This window comes from Pseudophryne corroboree, chromosome 4, assembly GCF_028390025.1.
Source record: "Pseudophryne corroboree isolate aPseCor3 chromosome 4, aPseCor3.hap2, whole genome shotgun sequence".
Lineage (NCBI taxonomy): Eukaryota > Metazoa > Chordata > Amphibia > Anura > Myobatrachidae > Pseudophryne > Pseudophryne corroboree.
In genome coordinates, this window is record NC_086447.1 from 752,509,647 (window position 1) to 752,531,325 (window position 21,679).

At 45.9% G+C, this 21,679-nt stretch overlaps 1 protein-coding gene across 2 annotated transcripts in view; it reads left to right on the forward strand.

The window, feature by feature from the left end:
• Nucleotides 1-21,679, forward strand: part of RIN2 (Ras and Rab interactor 2) — a 333,537-nt gene that overhangs the window by 302,976 nt on the left and 8,882 nt on the right. For both annotated transcript variants that reach the window (XM_063918164.1, XM_063918165.1), the window contains 2 exons: nt 11,082-11,387; nt 13,476-13,607. In XM_063918164.1, coding sequence (XP_063774234.1) covers nt 11,082-11,387; nt 13,476-13,607 — 438 coding nt within the window. The remainder of the gene's footprint in view (nt 1-11,081; nt 11,388-13,475; nt 13,608-21,679) is intronic.

Genomic DNA, 21,679 nt, shown 5'->3' on the forward strand with positions numbered 1-21,679 from the left:
CACCGGTTTTACTAAAGCTGTCTATGACGCACGATAGGGGCAGCAGTCAGTGGAAACTGCACCCATTTTGGTTGAATTTAATGGGAGAGGGCTCCGACCTTCTCTCGGACTGGAAGGTCTTCCTTGATTGCAACCCCCCAGACTCCTCCCCCACTGTCCGACATGATGCATACAAAGCATATATTAGAGGTACCTTTATTAAAAGAATAGCCGGCATCAAGTCGTTTAACAGGAGGGAGGAAGCGAGACTCGAACAGGCCTGCCGTGATTTGGAATCTGTATACATAGAATCACATTCCCGGTCAGATCGGGAAGCGTGGCTGCACGCACAGGGAGAGTGGGCCGATTACCTCTTTGATAAATCCAAGCGTAGGCTGCTGTTCTCCAGTCACAGGCAGTACTTTCAGGCAGAGCTGGGGGGCAGTTGCCTGGCTTTCCTGGCCAGGGATGAAACCCATTCTCGCACTGTTCAGTGTATTGCCGACGGGGATGGCAGTCTCTGCTACTCGGGGAAAGACATAGCAGGGGTATTTAAACATTTTTATTCCAAACTATACTCGTCAGGAGTCTCCCACACCGACGAGCAACTGCACTCCTACCGCTCGCGGGTGAATTTGCCCAATTTATCGCGGGAGGCGCTTGAAGCACTTGAGGCTCCTTTCACCCTGGAGGAGGTGGAGTGCGCTGTGTCGTCACTCCCTTCTTCCAAGGCACCTGGTGGGGATGGCCTCCCAGTGGAGATATATAAAAAATTTAACTCCCACTTCAGTCCTTATTTATTAGATCTATTTAATACCTTGTTTGAAATTGGTGAACTTCCCCCGTCCATGTCTGAAGCCACTATTATAGTGCTGCCCAAACCGGGGAAGGATCCCAGGGCTCCCGATTCCTACCGCCCTATTTCACTACTGTCCACAGATGTTAAAATTCTTGCAAAGATGCTTGCCATCCGTCTGAACGCGGTCATCGGGTCTATTATACATCAGGACCAGACGGGCTTCATGCCGGGAAGGTCCACTATGCAAAACCTACGGAAGCTGTTCTACCACCTGCAGGGGGATGGCTTGCTGGGTTCGGGGGCAGTGGTGGTGTCTCTCGACGCCGCCAAGGCCTTCGACTCGGTTGAGTGGTCCTACCTTTGGCAGGTATTACACGGGTTTGGCCTGGGCCCTGTGTTCATCGGGTGGGTTCGATTACTGTACTCCTCTCCAGCAGCCCGTGTCTCTGTTAATGGGTATACCTCGTCCTCATTCTCTTTGGCCAGGGGCACACGACAGGGTTGCCCGTTGTCCCCGGCCCTGTTTGCATTGGCTATAGAACCACTGGCTTGTATGATAAGGGACAACCCGAATATTCAGGGACTGGCAGCCGGCTCCACGGTGGATAAGATTTCACTGTATGCCGACGATATGTTGCTGTTCCTTAGGGACCCAGATGCCTCACTCCGGGCTATGCTTCACACAATTAATGAATTTGGGGAATACTCTGGCTTATGTATAAACTGGGACAAATCCTTTATTTTTCCCATTTCAGGACATATCCCGGAGGGGATATGCACGTCACACTCACTGCAATGGACTTTGAAATTTAAATACTTGGGTGTTTGGGTCACGGGGCCAGCATCAGAATATGCCAAGTGGAACATAGACCCTATCACAGCCCTTTTTAAAAGTAAGATCCACACATGGAAGGCACTACCACTGACAGTATTGGGACGCATCAATCTCTTTAAGATGTCCATCCAGCCTAAGTACCTATATGTCCTGCAACACTCCCCCATCTACCTCCCTAAAAAAATATTTGCTAACATTGACAGTCTCATATCTTCCTTTATCTGGGGTCATAAACCGGCGAGGATAGCTATAAAAAAACTTTGTAGGACCAAACTCACTGGGGGGGCGAGCCTGCCTAATCTCAGGCTGTATTATCTGGCAGCACAGCTGGTGCACCTCTCCGGCTGGATCACAGGAGTGGGTGGCTCTACCCTACAGGGATATTTGACAGACTGGGTTGGACCCCCCTTCACCCCCCTCCTTTTCTTGCTTTCGGGAATGTCAGTGACGGGTCTTCCTCCTATCCTGCGACAGGCTCTGTTGGTCTGGAAACAAGTACATAACCTCTATGACTGGGCCGACCTAGAAACAGATTCACCCTTATGGTTTAATAGTTCGTATATGGAACTTCAGAAGCTGTCAACAGACAATATTTGGATAAAAAGTGGGGTGACCTCCCTAGGGCAATTATATGTGGATGGTTATCTTAAATCATTTGCGCAACTGCAGGCTGAATTCGAGATCCCAAACACAGCCCTATTTAGATACTTCCAACTAAGACATGCCATACAGACCCAGTTCAATACGGCCCCTTCCATCTCCCCTTCTCCAGTTAAACTTATGCTGCAACGCTTACCCTCCACAGGTAAAATTTCAACAATATATGCCTCACTAAACAATAGAACCCTACCTGCCTCTTTAGATCCGCTTAGGCTGAGCTGGGAAGACGATATAGGCCCCCTGTCAGACGAACAATGGCTACAAATACTGGGCTCCGCCAGGTCTACCACTCCTTGCATTAGATATCAACAGGTGCATCTCTTTATCCTACACAGGGTTTATCGAACCCCTCTACTTCTCCAACGAGCTGGTTTAAGACCTGACACTCTATGCCCCAAATGTCGGATGGCAGATGCTGGTTTTTGGCATCTGTTATGGAATTGTCCGAAAGTCTATGAATTTTGGACTTGGGTTTGGTCTGACATATTAACTACTGACCCATCTCTTCCCCAAATTAATCCCAAAACCTGCCTCTTCGGGGTGGACCTGGAAGAAACCCATTCATTGCTCACATATCAGTATGTCCTGTGTCTGATCACGCTTGCCAAGGTCATCATTGCACGCTCCTGGTTTGCAGAGACCCCTCCCAGAGTATCGGAGTGGAGAGCCCTGGTAACCTTGGTCATAGGGCATGAAAGGCTAATGTACTTATCCCGCAACTCTGTGTCCAAGTTTCACCGTAAGTGGGATAGATGGACTTTGGTGCGGCCGAGTGCGGAATTGACGTAGCCCGGTGATAGGCAGAGACTGTGGACACACACAACCCTATACTTGTAATTGTGACCTCCCCTTTACTCACGTATACTAAGCAAGTAGCGACGACAATGTCTTAATGACCGGACCGAGCGCTCCGAGCACAACCCTCTCATTTCAAGCACCACAAGCCTTATGTTTTAATTTACAATGTAAATCAATGTAATACCTACTGATCAGCACAATGCATTGTACTGTAAATTGTATGTTTTGAACTGTTGCCCTCTTCCTTTTCTTTCCTTTACTGCTTTTCTCTCTTTTACCACACTTATGTAACCAAATGAAAAAATTTTCAATAAAAAACTTACTTGATTAAAAAAAAAAAGTATATACATTATGTACCAAATACCACTGTGAGCCACTGTACAATTGTTTTTCTGTGTCTGTGTGTTATTCATGTTATGTTATTTTATAATATATTGAGATTAAATGCTGATAGGACAATGACATGTCTGATTGGTAGAGAGAGAACATCATCCATGGACCATGCTTGGACGCCATCATGTCAGGGAAAGATTATAACATTGCAGACTGTAAATAGCAACATGTCTAAATAATATATGTTATGTTGTATATTTACAAAGTAAACATACTATGCCTTAAAAGAACCAGGGTTCACTATACAATGAATTGCTTGTAGCTGAGACCACATAAGCAATACTCAGTTGATGAATGCATCCCTGTCTCATATCTGGAGTGGGAGAGCACATTAGAATGAGGCATGAGGATGGACATGAATATTTAAGTAGAAGGTTACTATAATGCGCACAATGTGTTCCCGGACTCAGAGACAGGAATATTTATGCACATTGCACATATTTACTGTATTTGGGGACATTGTTCCTATATGTGTGACTTTTATATCTTTGTTGAAGGTTTTGCACAGCTAGAATAAAGTACCTTTTCCCGCAGTATGAATATGGTATATATGATCCTTAGGAGTCACACAGCCAGAGTATAAAACATCCAAGAGAATTGTAGTTGGATGGGTGACAGAGCTACACATAGGCAATGCTTAGACACCGCTGTGCTCTAGCCCTAGTGTAGTGCACATGTCCAGCTCACAGAGGGGTATATTATACCATCTCTTACAGGCAATGAGCATTTTCCACATTTACACACAATGTAAGTGCTCTCAAATGGACCACGCGGGTGGCAGGGCAGTGTTGCGGGAGGAGCAACGTAGCATTGCAGGGGAGTGGCATCGGAAATTAGGGCGAGCTTGGGGCGGCTATGTGACGTCACACATGGCCGCTGCGACGAGGAAAATGGCGGTGGCCTGACTGCTGTCGTGATGCGATCGCATTGCTGGACGCCATTAGCTCGGGCCCCCCAGCATGCAATCGCCATCAGTTGCAGTTTTTCTAATTCAGTTGCAGTTTTGATAATTTAGCAAAACTGCAACTGATGCAGAATGAGGTCCTATAACTGATCATTATTGTAGCTACTACTTGTGCCATAAGTTCTGAGTACACTTTCTAACTAGTAAACGTAAATAACAAACATGTCTAATATGCAGTTAATGAATGTGTTCCGATGGCTTTATGCATATTACTCTGCAGGTTTGGGATGCGGTATAAGCAGGAACACGTGTGTTTTATGTATGCATTGATCAGGCAGAAGTGTGAATAGATTGAATGCATCATTGCGCCAGCAGCTCATATATTTACACACGTGTACCTGAAACTTGACTCTGTTCTATTGAATACCCTTGACCTGTAGTCTGCAGCGTGTCACGTTGTCTCAAGCCATTGATTTACATTTTTCAGTTCCTTCTGAGATCCACATAACTCCAAGTAAGCAGCCCACCAGTATTGTTCCTCTGCAAGTAATGTAGATACTCTGTTATGTGGGAGCCTAAATTACATTGTGCTTATTGATATATCCCTGTATGCGTTGGTATCAGGATCCCGGCGGTTGGGATGCCGACTGTCATCCCGATGATTAAAATACTGACATCGGCTACTTTAGAAAGCTAACCCTAATCCCTATCCCCCTACCCCCCCCCAAATCCCCATTCCCCCCCTCCCCCCCCCCCCCACCGGTCAGGATCTCCACTGTATGTCAAGTACACAAGCTGTTGGCAGAGGGGAGTTGTAGAAGGGTATAGGGAACACCGATCTCTCTGTGAAAATGTGTGACTATAAATGAATGCCCTCAGGCGCGGGAGGTATGATTTAAACAACTTGTCTGAATTGCTGATAGTCATCTGCTCCCGTACATTACCAGATTTTCAATCCAGTCACCCCAGTTAGATGGTGGGGTGAAAGTTGGTCTAGTGTATGGCTAGCTTGGCTTGCTCTTTTTTTTTTTTTTTTCTCACTCCCACCTCAGAATGAGGCCAATATTACAGTATAAGGGCCATATGTACTAAGCCTTGAAAAGTGATAAATTGCACGGTGATAAAGTACCACCCAACCAGCTCCTAATTGTTACTTTTCAAACACAGGGGCCTATATATCAGGCCAAGCAGCTCCTAATTTCCATGTTACAGGCTGACAGTTAGGAGCTGATTGGTTGGTACTTTATCACCGTGCTATTTATCACTCTCCAAGGCTTGATAAATCTGGGCAACAGCCTGTAACATGACAGTTAGGAGCTGATTGGCTGGTACCTTATCACAGTGCAATTTATCACTTTTCAAGGCTTAGTACATCTCCCCGTAAGCCACAACTTATTCAACTCCCATAATCTCTACTCACTCCCAAATGTTTTTATTTTTTTTTAGAGCTTTGGGCCGGATGTACTAAGCTGAAAATGCGGTAAACCCCTTGTTTACCGCACTTTCCTAATGTACTATCCCCCGGCCGCCAGGTCAGCACCACGGAGGAGCTCGCCAGCTTTCGCCTACGGGCTTCTTTCCGCAGCAATGTGTAAGGGATCCGATCGGATCCCTCGCAGCATGCCCCGCGGACGCCCCCGTCATTCCCAACTTGCGCAGAATGACACAGGCGGACGAAACCCGGAAGTCAAGGAGACGCCGGGGATCGCGAAGGACAGCTCTTGTCGGAATAGCTGTCCTTCGCATTGCTAAGCGCACGTTTGTAAGTTCATATGCGCTTAGCATCGTGATGAGGGGGGCAATGGCACATAGTACATCCCGCCCTTTGACCTCTTCCCATTAGAATGTATGCGGTAATGAGCAGGGATCTCCCTCCCTCCCCTTTGTTTTCCTGACTACGTACTGTATATGCTGTTCTTCTCGCACAAATAATATGGTTTGTTATTGTGGTTTCATTTAATGTTTCATCACAGACAATTTCATGCATGTAGAGAGCGGCAGTAATGTGAACAAACAGTTTTCTTATGCTAACTCAATGTCCCTAATTCCAACCGATTAGATGCAGTAGTTTTCTCTGGTAAAGGGATTGAGGACTGCACTGATCAGTACTCTGCACATCTTCATGATGAGCATAGATTTGTTTTAAATAGTAACATTATGTAGATAGCTGGCAAGAAATATAACTCATTATCCAGATTGTAAACCTTCCTTGTCTGTGAACCAGGGGCGTCCAAACTGGAGTGTCACATTTTAAAAATTACATTGAATGTAGGGCCACAGCAATTCCAGCAATTAGGTGGGGGTTCTTTGAACGTATGTATTTAGGCAGCATATATATATATATATATATATATCTATGATGTGACTGTATTAGGGGAAATTCAATTGTCTTTTGCGCATTTGTAAGTAATGAGCACCTGACGGAGCTAGTCAATTGTTTTGGGTACCCATTTTTATCCATCTTTTTGCGACCAAATGCACTGTAGTTTATACGTGTACAGTGGATAAACCCGTGCAAAATATTGGGTGCCCTGCCGAAATCACAGTTTGGCCACAAAAATAATGCAGTCGGTAAAACAATTGAATCACCTCGTCGGGCGCAAAAAAACAACCCAAATGAATTCCCCCAAGTGTGTTTGAACATAGAGTTGGGTCTTTATCCTTCCGTGCTGTGTGAGTAATGGTAGTGTGGGGAATTTGTCAGAAATCAGAAATATAGTACACAAAAAAAGCTCCCATGAATATTGGCATGAAAGACAGTCACGTGTTTATATTCAACCAGTTGTTAACATTTGTTGGAACTAGGGTGGCCTCACAAGTTACAGGATGGCCCAGAGCAGTTGACGGAGGTCTAGCTCAGGTGCACATGCACCCTGGCAGGTGTACTGGTAGCTCTCGGGGACAGAATTGCAGCAGGTGATGAGCCGCATATGGTAAGCAGGCCGTGGTTTGGATGATCCTGCTGTAAACAATAGAGACCAATGCACAGATTTTAGTACCTGTTCCTTCTACTGACAAAGCAGGTTTTAAAAAAATATCTGTACACAAGCTGACTGGATTTATTCAGTTTAATATGTTAACTTTGCTGGAGCTGTTTACTTGTATTGCAGGTGGCACAGGTGCACTGACTGACTTGTGTCTAAGTATTATAGACAACACTACATAGCAGCAGTGTTATAATAATCCTGTTTATTGTTTACTGCATGGTATTTATTAGTAGTTTATGGTATAGGTTCCCTTCTTAATCTGTGCAGCTCCAACACTGATGCATTTGTAAATGTTTATCTTTTGTAAAAGTTTTAGATTCATCCCTGATTTCACTTTACCTGTATTCATTTTATGTTATCAATCTTTAGTTTACACCTTTTGTGCTTCTAATACAACAGGGAGCACTGTTTCCTTTGTGCAGTCTGCAGCATTTAGGGGCATGCTATTATACCATCCTTGGCTACTCTCCCGGAATGTCTAGGAGACCATTTGGACTTCCAGGTGGGCAGTGCACCCTGCCAGATCCCAGCCACTTTCCCATTGTAGTCATTGGGGTAGGGGCTTTATGACTGGTACCTCCACAACCCCTGCATTTGCCACTGAGATCTCCTCTTTTACGCTGACCATACACATCATCGATATCGTGTATGAATACACAGTTCCGACGCCAATGTGCATGTTTTGATTACGATGCGAGGTGCGGTCCTGCGGATCGAACATTGTATCCTCAGATCATTCATGCAGCCCATATTATCTGTCGTAATCATATGCACACCGTACCATGTTTTATGCACATATGATGCATCATACGATTTTGAGTGGCATTTCCCTGGACTTTTTTTGAGGCACACAATCGATCGTTTAACGACAGGTCGTTAATGCATTGTGTGTCACTCGTGTTGCCCGGGACTACCAGGAGGTTAAAGGGAAATCGAGATACAAGTCGCATCGGATGCAGTACGTCCTGATGTATGGCCAGCATAAGTCTTTACGATGAGTGCCATACATTTTAGGCTTCAGGGGAGAGAACATGCTGCCAGGAGACAGATGTGATTTGTGTTATTACCTCTCAGAAACTTTGTACATTTATTAAAGGGAATTCTAACCGCATATTTCAACATAAAGATTGCAGCACCTGCAGACAGATTAGTAGTAGTTTGTATATTCATATGGTAATAGCTAGATAGATCCGGCGTTAATTTCTGACTATGGGCCAAGTCCTCACGTTGTGCTCACATGCCATCTTACTTTGCAGGGTGTGTTATTTAAATGAGATGCAAGGATTCAATACATTTAAATGTGTGTTTCCAGTTATGTGGGTTGTGGACCTCTGTGCTTTATGCTCACCATGGAGTGATCTAGCTTTGACCCCCCCATAGCTTTTGTAGTGGCATACCACTTACACTTCCCAGCACTGGTGGATCTATAATGGGTGCAAGGTGTGCGGTGCACAAGGGCCGCTGGGTCCAGGGGGCCTGCACACGCTCGCCCATTTTATTATACTCACCTCTCCATAGGCCCGGTGCTAGCTGCACAGAGGCAATAATCAATTGCATGCGCAAAAGAGATGTCCTCGGGAATGCAGTGCGGGTGCCATGTTCCCGGAGACCTGCGCATGCGCAGTAGACTCTGGCACAATGGGTCCCAATCGGAGACTGCACACTGTCTTCTGCCTTCCAGCCATGCTTTACATGGAAACTCCCATCACATGTGCATTTCTTCCGCCATATTAGAACATGTACAACTAGAAATAGTAACACATGCAATAGAGACATTTTTATGGCTGATTTACAGCATAAATGAGGCTGGAACTAGGGAGTATATTAAGAGCATAAAAAGTGACATTTGAGATGAAGGTCGGTTCTAAAGTGATGATTACCAGGGTTTTCATGTGACATTTTTACTGTTCTAACTACGGAAATTTCCAACATGACCCAAGACACTGCAAAAGAAGAGCTACGAATATGGACAAGGCAGATAAACTAGCACAAAATAAGATGCTGCTGAGATCCATCATTTAGGGGCATGCTATTATACCATCCTTGGCTACTCTCTGGCTAGCAAGATTGCTTATCTGTCATTCATATCTGTCATTTTTTGCATTCTTAAACATTGACTTGTTAGCTCTAAATGACACAGAACTATCCATGAAAAATAAACTTATGCAAATAATTTCCCCTGTATTATGGAATATACATTCTCTGTATAGTATGGAGCTTTCTTAGACATTATTTATCCTGTTCCTGAAAGGACGCTCAGTCAGTGCTGAATGTATGAAGACGTTACTTGTTACTCAGTAGAAAAGCCTGAACTGACATTGAGGTCATTAATCTGCTATTTGTAGCTATGTGAAGATTTAGTAAACTTGCAGTTCATCTGGTTTGGCAGCTACATGACAGATATGACCCAGTAGAAAGTGAAGTGAGATGCACTAGAAAGGTGGAAGAGGGGAGAACTGCTAAACTGGTTTTCTTTGTATGTGAGTCAGCATAACTTACAGTATGTGGCCAAGTACTGCACTGGCGTATCTAGAATGGGTGCAAGGTGTGCAATGCACAGGTGCCTCTAGATCCAGGGGGGCCCTAACACCACACACCCTTTACTTACCACTCTGTCAGCTCTGTGCTGGCTGTAGAGCTGAAGAAATCACTGGGAAAATGGCTGCCATGGCCATTTTCCGGTGATTTGCGCATGCGTAAGAAAATTGTCCATGTTTCCGGAGACCTGCGCATGCGAAGTAGACTCTGGTACAATGCCAGAGTCTACTACACTGCCGGAGAGGAGGAGGCACCATGGGAACCTGCACACGAGCCCCCTCCTCTCGTATAACACCTCTGAAGTACTGTATGTATAAAGCTTGAGGAACTTTACTAGAGACAGATCAAGCTACACTGTTACATGACTTACAGCTTATTATACAATCTAATTAATCTAGTTCTGTAGATGTCAGTTAGGGAAATCCATATCAGGAATAGATCACTTACATTATGTTCCATAGGCTTTATTAAAAAAATTGGGTCTGAGTCGTGCCCAAAGCGCGTGCCGGGGCATCTGTTGCCAGTCACCGGTTTGCGAGATTAAACAGATGCCGCTACAATTGCCTCCCCTGGTGTACATCTGTGTGCCCAAATGTGCAAGGTCTAAGATGCCCACTTTTAGCACCCATGCTCCATACTTGCCTTCTCTCTCAGAAGAGTGGGCACCCCTCCCATGTACCACCTAGTGAAGTGGGTAGAATGGTGAGACTAATATAGGGAATCTGCGGTCCCCAAGGAGGGGGCAAGGCCTATTGATGCATTTCTATGAAAATTGCATAATTTTGGGCTCCATCCCTATGCAAATATGCGCAAATTGTGGCTTTTTAGAGCAAGGAGATGGAACCCAATGATGCGAATAGCGCGTCCTGCCTGTCCGCTCCATACCCCTCTACATGTCCTCTCTGGGCTTCTCCCGGAGAGGAAACTATTAAAGAATTTAAGTATGCCCATGCACGCTTTAATACTGATTGGTGTGTCCTTATATGCCAACATTGGGCGCACCATCGAAACTTAGACCAGCCCTATGGCAAGTGCAATTTCTCCCTCTGACCATGGGTTTAGGTCCCTGTTGCCAATTCTTAGGAACACCCCTGCAAGGACATTAAGTTCAAAGGCTACAAACGGTGTTGCCTCTATTATAAGTGACTGACTGACTGACCACAGACATGTTTCCAAACTGTGTTTCAGATACCGTCCTGGAGAAGGCCATGCACAAGTGTATCTTGAAGCCACTGAAAGGATATATTGAGAACATGCTGAAGAGCTTCCGCACAACAAGTGGGGCTTGGAGGGAGCTGAAGGAAAACCTGCTGTTGGTAAAACAGAGAAGCCCTCAGGAGCTGGGAGTCCTAACTCCAACACCAGAATCAGTGGACGTGGAAAAGATCAAAATCAAGTTCTTCACCATGCAGAAGATGTACTCTCCAGAAAAGAAAGTGATGCTACTATTGAGAATCTGTAAACTCATATACACATGCATGGAGAATAACTCAGGTATGGCAGCTGTTGACCTCAATTTAGGGATATAACAAATAAAATACAAAAAGAATGAATAGTCCTAGCACACAATCTGTATTTTCCTGCTTTGTTATTTGTTCATGCTAGAGGTGTTGAATGTGTATTAATTGCAACCTGACGCAGGATAAAAGTCAATCCTAGAAATGGCCATCGGTGTGCTCACCATCGATGGTAACAGATTATGCAATGTATGACCATCGATGGTTTCACCAACTGATGGTCATCCCTGCTTTTTCATTGACTGGCTCATGGGCCAATCAGAATCACAGGGTCATTGGTGGGGTGGAATGGGTCAGCTTGGTTAATGGCCAACCCTAGCCAATCCTATGCTTTACAAAGTGTGCAACACATGGGTCAATCAGAGTTATGGTTCAATACAATACAATATTTCTACAGTCTTGATGTCAACAATATGTGGACAATGAAATGCCGGCACCGTTATCACAACACACTTGTAAATGCTCTAAATTGCAATTAAATGGGCCATTATAACTATAAATATGCTGGTAACGCAGCATTTTCAAACCTGTAATGCCGTCTCCTTTAAAATGTCAGTGTCCACATAAGATTATGATTGTCGACAAGTACTGCATCATGACAGAACTTTACAGAATCTTCTTGCCAAATAATTTGAATAAAATGTACTTTGAGCCATCTAGGAGCATTAATATGCACACAGAAGCAAATAAGTTTGACACTGTAACACGTGAACCTGCGGGAGACCTTATGGCTCCTTATAAGTGGAAAAAGTGTGAGTTGCATTTTAGGTTAAACAAGTTCTAGTTGGTGAAACTGCACATAACAAAAAATGATTACTGTAAGTTGGACCTTCATATTTCTTTCCAGCTTGTAGTCCAATTTATTATATAAGACTTGTTAGGGTGAGCAATAAGCGGCCTTCCAGCAACTGTTGAACAGCACCTCCAAACACACCCTGCCACAGTATTAGCATGCCCTGACAGCAAAACTAAGGCTGGGCATGCTGGGATGTGTAATCACAAAGTAACTGAAGCATCACTGCGATGGTGGTGTACCATGTGACTATTCGCAGGCAGCGGTTGCTCAATTAATTCCAATAGGAATAAATGGAGCCCTCGCCATCTGCGAATAGTCACAGCCTGGCATGTCATGCAGCAAACCGTGTTGCAGCAAAGATGATCATGGCTACATCTGTACATGGTATTTCTATACAGAGGATAGTACCCCAAAATCACATTTAATCACTTGCCTGGCACGGTCGCATCAGATGCGACCATGCCTGCAAGGGCTTAATCTGACCGTGTTATTAGCGGCAGGGAAGGGAAACTTCCCTCCGCTGCTGTCAGAGGGACTGGAAGGTCCCTCTGCCTCCCTGCACTCTCCCTTACCGATTGCCGTGATGCCAGTGGTCAGCACGGCAGGACCCCCCCCCCCTTCCGCATCTGCAGACAATAGCAGCCGCTGGGGAAGTATAAATTAACACCCCCCCCCTTCCCAAGCCACCCCCAGACCCCCCTTGTATACCTGGAGGGTCTCCCGGCTTTCAAAATGGAAGCTGCGATGATCGCTATGTTCCCGATCAATGTTTGGGGGAAAAAATATATTTAAAATATATATATATATATATATATATATATATAATTTATTTGTTTTATTTTTTTTAAACTAAAATTATTTTGGATAGGGTTAAATTCATGTTCTTCACCTAATTCACTCATAAAGAAAAACCCGACACTCAGAGAGTTTTTTGGGAAAAAATTGTCCGTTAAGTGGTTAAACAATGTATGAAATGACAGAGGGGTCTATTCATGATGCAGTGAAAAGTGTGCAGAAATGAGCCAGTGGAGAAGTTGCCCATGGCAACCAATCAGCATTGAAGTAACATTTCTAATTTGCATACTATACAATTGTACGGAGCAGCTGATTGGTTGCCATGGGCAGCTTCTCCACTTGCTCACTTCTCCACACTTTTCACTGCTTCATGAATAGACTCCAAAGCCTTCTTGGATACCATTATTGTATTATGTGTACAGTATGTTGTGTCCACAGCACCTATGTATTTAACAGGTCACATTTATCTTCCAGGAAGGATGTATGGCGCTGATGACTTTTTGCCAGTACTAACTTATGTCATTGCTCAGTGTGACATGCTGGAGATTGACACTGAAATCGAATATATGATGGAGTTGCTGGATCCGACTCTACTGCATGGGGAAGGTAAAATGTGCCTTTATATAAGTAGGTGTAAGATCATTATACCAATCCAGCCCAAACAGTCGTGACTGAGAGTCGTTACAAAACAGCTGAAATCTTTTTTTAATGCTCTTGTATCATTGCTAATATAATGCAGATAACCAAGACAACAATAGAAATCTAGAACAGAAGTTGCAGTGTGCTCCATACTTTGCAAGCCTTCGAGGTGGTGTCTGCATTCTGATTGGCTTAAATGTGCCATCTGTAACTTAATTAAATGCATTGCTTGTACTTCTCTGGCTTTCTATCCTGCTTTTCAGAACAAAATTGTCTATTTATGTTTCCCTGCAATATGCAGGGGCAGGTTTGTTACTTATTATAGAGAAAGCATAATAAAGAACTGCTCAATGATACACAAATACCACTTTCAGACCACCTGTGGCAGGTCGCACACGGGAGCCTGAAACGGGAGCTCCCACCTCAGGCGCCCCGCTACCGCTGACTGCAACCCAGCATATTGCCAGGTTGATGATGTGAGCGGTGACACAGAGAGTGTACGCCGCTCGTACACAGAGAGTGAACGGAAAACGGGTCGCATCGACCCGGCTCCAGTTCACACCGCACAGTGAGCCATGTTGAACACGTGTCACTTGACCCGGTATTTCAACCCTGGCACCTTTCAGACCACACCTGAACACGGGATATGCGCACTCATGTGCCAATAACCTGTGTTCATAGGTGGCGGTCTGAAAGGGGTAAGACATGGCTGAAAGGCACAGAAGGAAGCTCTAAAGGAAAATCATTATAGATTACTTTTGCTGAGCAGTGCGAAATGAGGTTTCATATTACAGAGCAAAATTTTCAATATGAAAGCATAAGAGGTTTAGTGGGTGAGTTCTCCTTTGCTAGATGGAGGGCACATTATTTATTTATTACCAGTTATTTATATAGCGCACACATATTCCGCAGCGCTTTACAGAGAATATCTGGCCATTCACATTGGTCCCTGCTCCAGTGAAGCTTACAATCTATATTCCCTACCACATGTACACAGACACATTCACGCTGAGGTTCATTTGTTGGGAGCCAATAAACCTACCAGCATATATTTAGATTATGGGAGGAAACCGGAGTACACGGAGGAAAACCATGCAAGTACGGGGAGAATATACAAACTCCACACAGTTAGGCCCATGGTGGGAATCCAACCCATGACCTCAGTGCTGTGAGGCAGTAACGCTAACCATTACTCCGCCTGTGCTGCCCCACATTTCCACAACTCAAAAGGACTACAGTTTTCGCCATGTTAAAGGGCTCATTTTGCGCCTTCTGTGCTTGTTACTCTTTAGGAAGTCCTGCAATGCCATAAAAAGTTATACACTGCGGAGTCTGCACATGAGACTCGCTGTCTTTAACAATCATAATTCATTTTAACATTTTTCCCATATAAATATTTTTTTTTATTTGGAAATTTTTAACCCCTACCAGGCAAATGGTTTAACAGTACTAATAATAATACTAATACTAAAAGGAAAATCATAGTCTGGATCTGGGCCACTTCCCCAGAGAGTAATATTATGCAACAAATGTTCTTTGTAGAATTTCATTTTGCGCAGCAGGATTTTCCATTGCAGAATTCCTGTTATTATGGTGAAGTACAACCAAATTGTTCCAGCTTGTTATATGAATGACATGTCCCAGATAAACAGTGCGGCCAGCTCCTTCCTGAAGTTTTCTTCCCCAGATCTACAAATAGAAACTCTCCTATCATATACTGAAAACACTTTCCTGTGCATAGCCTGATATCGGCATATAACCACGTAAATGTTCTCCAAAACTGAAAAAAAACAATATAATGTTAACTAAAAAAAATAAGAATTTACTTACCGATAATTCTATTTCTCGTAGTCCGTAGTGGATGCTGGGAACTCCGTAAGGACCATGGGGAATAGCGGCTCCGCAGGAGACTGGGCACAAAAGTAAAGCTTTAGGACTACCTGGTGTGCACTGGCTCCTCCCCCTATGACCCTCCTCCAAGCCTCAGTTAGGATACTGTGCCCGGACGAGCGTACACAATAAGGAAGGATTCATGAATCCCGGGTAAGACTCATACCAGCCACACCAATCACACCGTACAACTTGTGATATGAACCCAGTTAACAGCATGATAACAGAGGAGCCTCTGGAAAGATGGCTCACAACAACAATAACCCGAATTAGTTAACAATAACTATGTACAAGTATTGCAGACAATCCGCACTTGGGATGGGCGCCCAGCATCCACTACGGACTACGAGAAATAGAATTATCGGTAAGTAAATTCTTATTTTCTCTGACGTCCTAGTGGATGCTGGGAACTCCGTAAGGACCATGGGGATTATACCAAATCTCCCAAACGGGCGGGAGAGTGCGGATGACTCTGCAGCACCGAATGAGAGAACTCCAGGTCCTCCTCAGCCAGGGTATCAAATTTGTAGAATTTAGCAAACGTATTTGCCCCTGACCAAGTAGCTGCTCGGCAAAGTTGTAGAGCCGAGACCCCTCGGGCAGCCGCCCAAGAAGAGCCCACCTTCCGTGTGGAATGGGCTTTTACAGATTTTGGCTGTGGCAGGCCTGCCACAGAATGTGCAAGCTGAATTGTACTACAAATCCAACGAGCAATAGTCTGCTTAGAAGCAGGAGCACCCAGCTTGTTGGGTGCATACAGAATAAACAGCGAGTCAGATTTTCTGACTCCAGCCGTCCTGGAAACATATATTTTCAGGGCCCTGACTACGTCCAGCAACTTGGAGTCCTCCAAGTCCCTAGTAGCCGCAGGTACCACAATAGGCTGGTTCAGGTGAAACGCTGAAACCACCTTAGGGAGAAATTGAGGACGAGTCCTCAATTCTGCCCTGTCCGTATGAAAAATCAGGTGAGGGCTTTTACAGGATAAAGCCGCCAATTCTGACACGCACCTGGCCGAAGCCAAGGCCAACAACATGACCACTTTCCACGTGAGATATTTTAAATCCACAGATTTAAGCGGTTCAAACCAATGTGATTTTAGGAACCCCCAAAACTACATTGAGATCCCAAGGTGCCACTGGAGGCACAAAAGGAGGCTGTATATGCAGCACCCCCTTGACAAACGTCTGAACTTCAGGCACTGAAGCCAGTTCTTTCTGGAAGAAAATCGACAGGGCCGAAATCTGAACCTTTATGGATCCCAATTTGAGGCCCATAGACACTCCTGTTTGCAGGAAATGTAGGAATCGACCCAGTTGAAATTCCTCCGTAGGGGCCTTCCTGGCCTCGCACCAAGCAACGTATTTCCGCCAAATGCGGTGATAATGCTTTATGGTTACATCCTTCCTGGCTTTGATCAGGGTAGGGATGACTTCCTCCGGAATGCCTTTCTCTTTCAGGATCCGGCGTTCAACCGCCATGCCGTCAAACGCAGCCGCGGTAAGTCTTGGAACAGACAGGGTCCTTGCTGGAGCAGGTCCCTTCTTAGAGGTAGAGGCCATGGGTCCTCTGTGAGCATCTCTTGAAGTTCCAGGTACCAAGTCCTTCTTGGCCAATCCGGAGCCACGAGTATAGTTCTCACTCCTCTCCGTCTTATAATTCTCAGTACCTTGGGTATGAGAGGCAGAGGAGGGAACACATACACTGACTGGTACACCCACGGTGTTACCAGAGCGTCCACAGCTATTGCCTGAGGGTCCCTTGACCTGGCGCAATACCTGTCCAGTTTTTTGTTGAGGCGGGACGCCATCATGTCCACCTTTGGTTTTTCCCAACGGTTTACAATCATGTGGAAGACTTCTGGGTGAAGTCCCCACTCTCCCGGGTGGAGGTCGTGCCTGCTGAGGAAGTCTGCTTCCCAGTTGTCCACTCCCGGAATGAACACTGCTGACAGTGCTATCACATGATTTTCCGCCCAGCGAAGAATCCTTGCAACCTCTGCCATTGCCCTCCTGCTTCTTGTGCCGCCCTGTCTATTTACGTGGGCGACTGCCGTGATGTTGTCCGACTGGATCAGTATCGGCAGACCTTGAAGCAGAGGTCTTGCTTGGCTTAGAGCATTGTAAATGGCCCTCAACTCCAGAATATTTATGTGAAGTGATGTCTCCAGGCTTGACCACAAGCCCTGGAAATTTCTTCCCTGTGTGACTGCTCCCCAGCCTCGCAGGCTGGCATCTGTGGTCACCAGGACCCAGTCCTGAATGCCGAATCTGCGGCCCTCGAGAAGATGAGCACTCTGCAACCACCACAGGAGAGACACCCTTGTCCTTGGAGACAGGGTTATCCGCTGATGCATCTGAAGATGCGATCCGGACCATTTGTCCAGCAGGTCCCACTGGAATGTTCTTGCGTGGAATCTGCCGAATGGGATTGCTTCGTAGGAAGCCTCCATTTTTCCCAGGACCCTTGTGCATTTATGCACTGATACTTGGCCTGGTTTTAGTAGGTTTCTGACTAGCTCGGATAACTCCCTGGCTTTCTCTTCCGGGAGAAACACCTTTTTCTGGACTGTGTTCAGGATCATTCCAAGGAATAGAAGACGTGTCGTCGGGATCAGCTGCGATTTTGGGATATTGAGAATCCAACCGTGCTGACGCAGCACTACTTGAGATAGTGCTACTCCGACTACCAACTGTTCCCTGGATCTTGCCCTTATCAGGAGATCGTCCAAGTAAGGGATAATCAAAACTCCTTTCGTTCGAAGGAGTATCATAATTTCGGCCATTACTTTGGTATAGACCCGGGGCGCCGTGGACAATCCAAACGGCAGCGTCTGAAACTGATAGTGGCAGTTCTGTACCACAAACCTGAGGTACCCTTGATGAGAAGGGTAAATTGGGACATGGAGGTAAGCATCCTTGATGTCCAGAGACACCATATAATCCCCTTCTTCCAGGTTCGCGATCACTGCTCTGAGGGACTCCATCTTGAATTTGAACCTCTGTATGTAAGTGTTCAAAGATTTTAGATTTAAAATAGGTCTCACCGAGCCGTCCGGCTTCGGTACCACAACAGTGTGGAATAATACCCCTTTCCCTGTTGCAGGAGGGGTACCTTGATTATCACCCGCTGGGAATACAGCTTGTGAATGGCTTCCAATACCGCCTCCCTGTCGGAGGGAGACGTCGGTAAAGCAGACTTTAGGAAACGGCGAGGGGGAGACGTCTCGAATTCCAATTTGTACCCCTGAGATACCACCTGAAGGATCCAGGGGTCCACTTGTGAGTGAGCCCACTGCGCGCTGAAATTCTTGAGACGGGCCCCTACCGTACCCGAGTCCGCTTGTAAAGCCCCAGCGTCATGCTGAGGACTTGGCAGAAGCGGGAGAGGGCTTCTGTTCCTGGGAACTGGCTGTCTGCTGCAGCCTTTTTCCTCTTCCTCTGCCACGGGGCAGAAAAGAGGAGCCTTTTGCCCTCTTACCCTTATGGGGCCGAAAGGACTGCGCCTGATAATACGGCGTCTTCTTATGTTGAGAGGCTACCTGGGGTAAAAATGTGGATTTCCCAGCAGTCGCCGTGGCCACCAGGTCTGATAGACCTACCCCAAATAACTCCTCCCCTTTATAAGGTAATACTTCCATATGCCTTTTGGAATCCGCATCACCTGACCACTGCCGCGTCCATAACCCCCTTCTGGCAGAAATGGACAGCGCACTTACTCTTGATGCCAGTCGGCAAATATCCCTCTGTGCATCACGCATATATAAAAATGCATCTTTTAAATGCTCTATAGTCAGTAATATACTATCCCTATCCAGGGTATCAATATTGTCAGTCAGGGAATCCGACCAAGCCACCCCAGCACTGTACATCCAGGCTGAGGCGATTGCTGGTCGCAGTATAACACCAGTATGTGTGTATATACATTTTAGGATATTCTCCTGCTTTCTGTCAGCAGGTTCCTTAAGGGCGGCCGTATCAGGAGACGGTAGTGCCACTTGTTTTGACAAGCGTGTGAGCGCTTTATCCACCCTAGGGGGTGTTTCCCAACGTGCCCTATCCTCTGGCGGGAAAGGGTATGATGCCAATAACTTTTTAGGAATTATCAGTTTTTTATCGGGGGAAACCCACGCTTCATCACACACTTCATTTAATTCATCAGATGCAGGAAAAACTACGGGTAGTTTTTTCTCACCAAACATAATACCCTTTTTAGTGGTACTTGTACTATCAGAAATGTGTAAAACATCTTTCATTGCCTCAATCATGTAACGTGTGGCCCTACTGGAAGTCACATTTGTCTCTTCACCGTCGACACTGGAGTCAGTATCCGTGTCGGCGTCTGTATCTGCCATCTGAGGTAACGGGCGTTTTAGAGCCCCTGATGGCCTTTGAGACGCCTGGACAGGCACAAGCTGAGTAGCCGGCTGTCTCATGTCATCAACTGTCTTTTGTAAAGAGCTGACACTATCACGTAAGTCCTTCCATAAGTTCATCCACTCAGGTGTCGACTCCCTAGGGGGTGACATCACCATTACCGGCAATTGCTCCGCCTCCACATCATTTTCCTCCTCATACATGTCGACACAATCGTACCGACACACAGCCCACACACAGGGAATGCTCTGATAGAGGACAGGACCCCACTAGCCCTTTGGGGAGACAGAGGGAGAGTATGCCAGCACACACCAGAGCGCTATATATATATATATATATATATATATATATAGGGATAACCTTATATAAGTGTTTTTCCCCTTATAGCTGCTGTTATGTTAATACTGCGCCCAATTAGTGCCCCCCTCTCTTGTTTTACCCTTTCTGTAGTGCAGGACTGCAGGGGAGAGTCAGGGAGACGTCCTTCCAGCGGAGCTGTGAGGGAAAATGGCGCCTGTGTGCTGAGGAGATAGGCTCCGCCCCCTTCTCGGCGGACTTTTCTCCCGCTTTTTGCTGTATTCTGGCAGGGGTTAAAATACATCCATATAGCCCTGGGGGCTATATGTGAGGTATTTTCGCCAGCCAAGGTGTTTTTATTGCTGCTCAGGGCGCTGCAGTGCTGTGCGCTACCTTGGTGAAGACTGATGTCTTCTGCCGCCGATTTTCCGGACCTCTTCTTGCTTCTGGCTCTGTAAGGGGGCCGGTGGCGCGGCTCTGGGACCGGACTCCGAGGCTGGGCCTGTGTTCGGTCCCTCTGGAGCTAATGGTGTCCAGTAGCCAAGAAGCCCAAGCTGGCTGCAAGCAGGCAGGTTCGCTTCTTCTCCCCTTAGTCCCTCGATGCAGTGAGCCTGTTGCCAGCAGGTCTCACTGAAAATAAAAAACCTAAAACTAAACTTTTTCTTAGAAACTCAGGAGAGTCCTAGAATGCACCCTACTCGGCCGGGCACAAAAATCTAACTGAGGCTTGGAGGAGGGTCATAGGGGGAGGAGCCAGTGCACACCAGGTAGTCCTAAAGCTTTACTTTTGTGCCCAGTCTCCTGCGGAGCCGCTATTCCCCATGGTCCTTACGGAGTTCCCAGCATCCACTAGGACGTCAGAGAAACTTTGTTACTTCATAAGTATTCATCCCATTGATATTTAGTGTAATCAGTGCTGGCAGCTGTTGCACCCAGGATCCTTATTAGATAAAGCTTTACAGTGAGCACTGAAAGAGTTAAGCTGCGTACACACGTATTCGACCCCCGACTGATCAGGTTACACGCTCCTGATCAGCTGAGTGGTGTGTATCCAGCCGTGACCCCTGTAACCACTGTGAGGCAGCAGCAGCAAGGTGGGCTAGTGGCTCTCCTATGGGGACTGGGAAGGTCGTATGTGCAGCACATAACATCCCAACCGTTGCGAGAGCGTTATATGTAGTTTATCGGCTAACGCTCCTGCATCAGCACTACATACACACCTATACTATCAACTGCCATTCTTTCTATATAAAAAAAGGTCAGATAATTGTATACGAGTGCACCCAGCTCTACACATGTGCCCATTCTTCACTGCAAATATGCTGGTTTCAGTTAGTTGATTAACAGGGAGAAACAGGAAGTCGGTGGTTATGCTACAGAGTTTGGATGGAGTTAAGGATTCTCAATGAGCCATTCAGTGCCATCTGTTTTCTTCATTTTAAGACACTCTAGTAATGTGCTTGCAGTGTATCATTG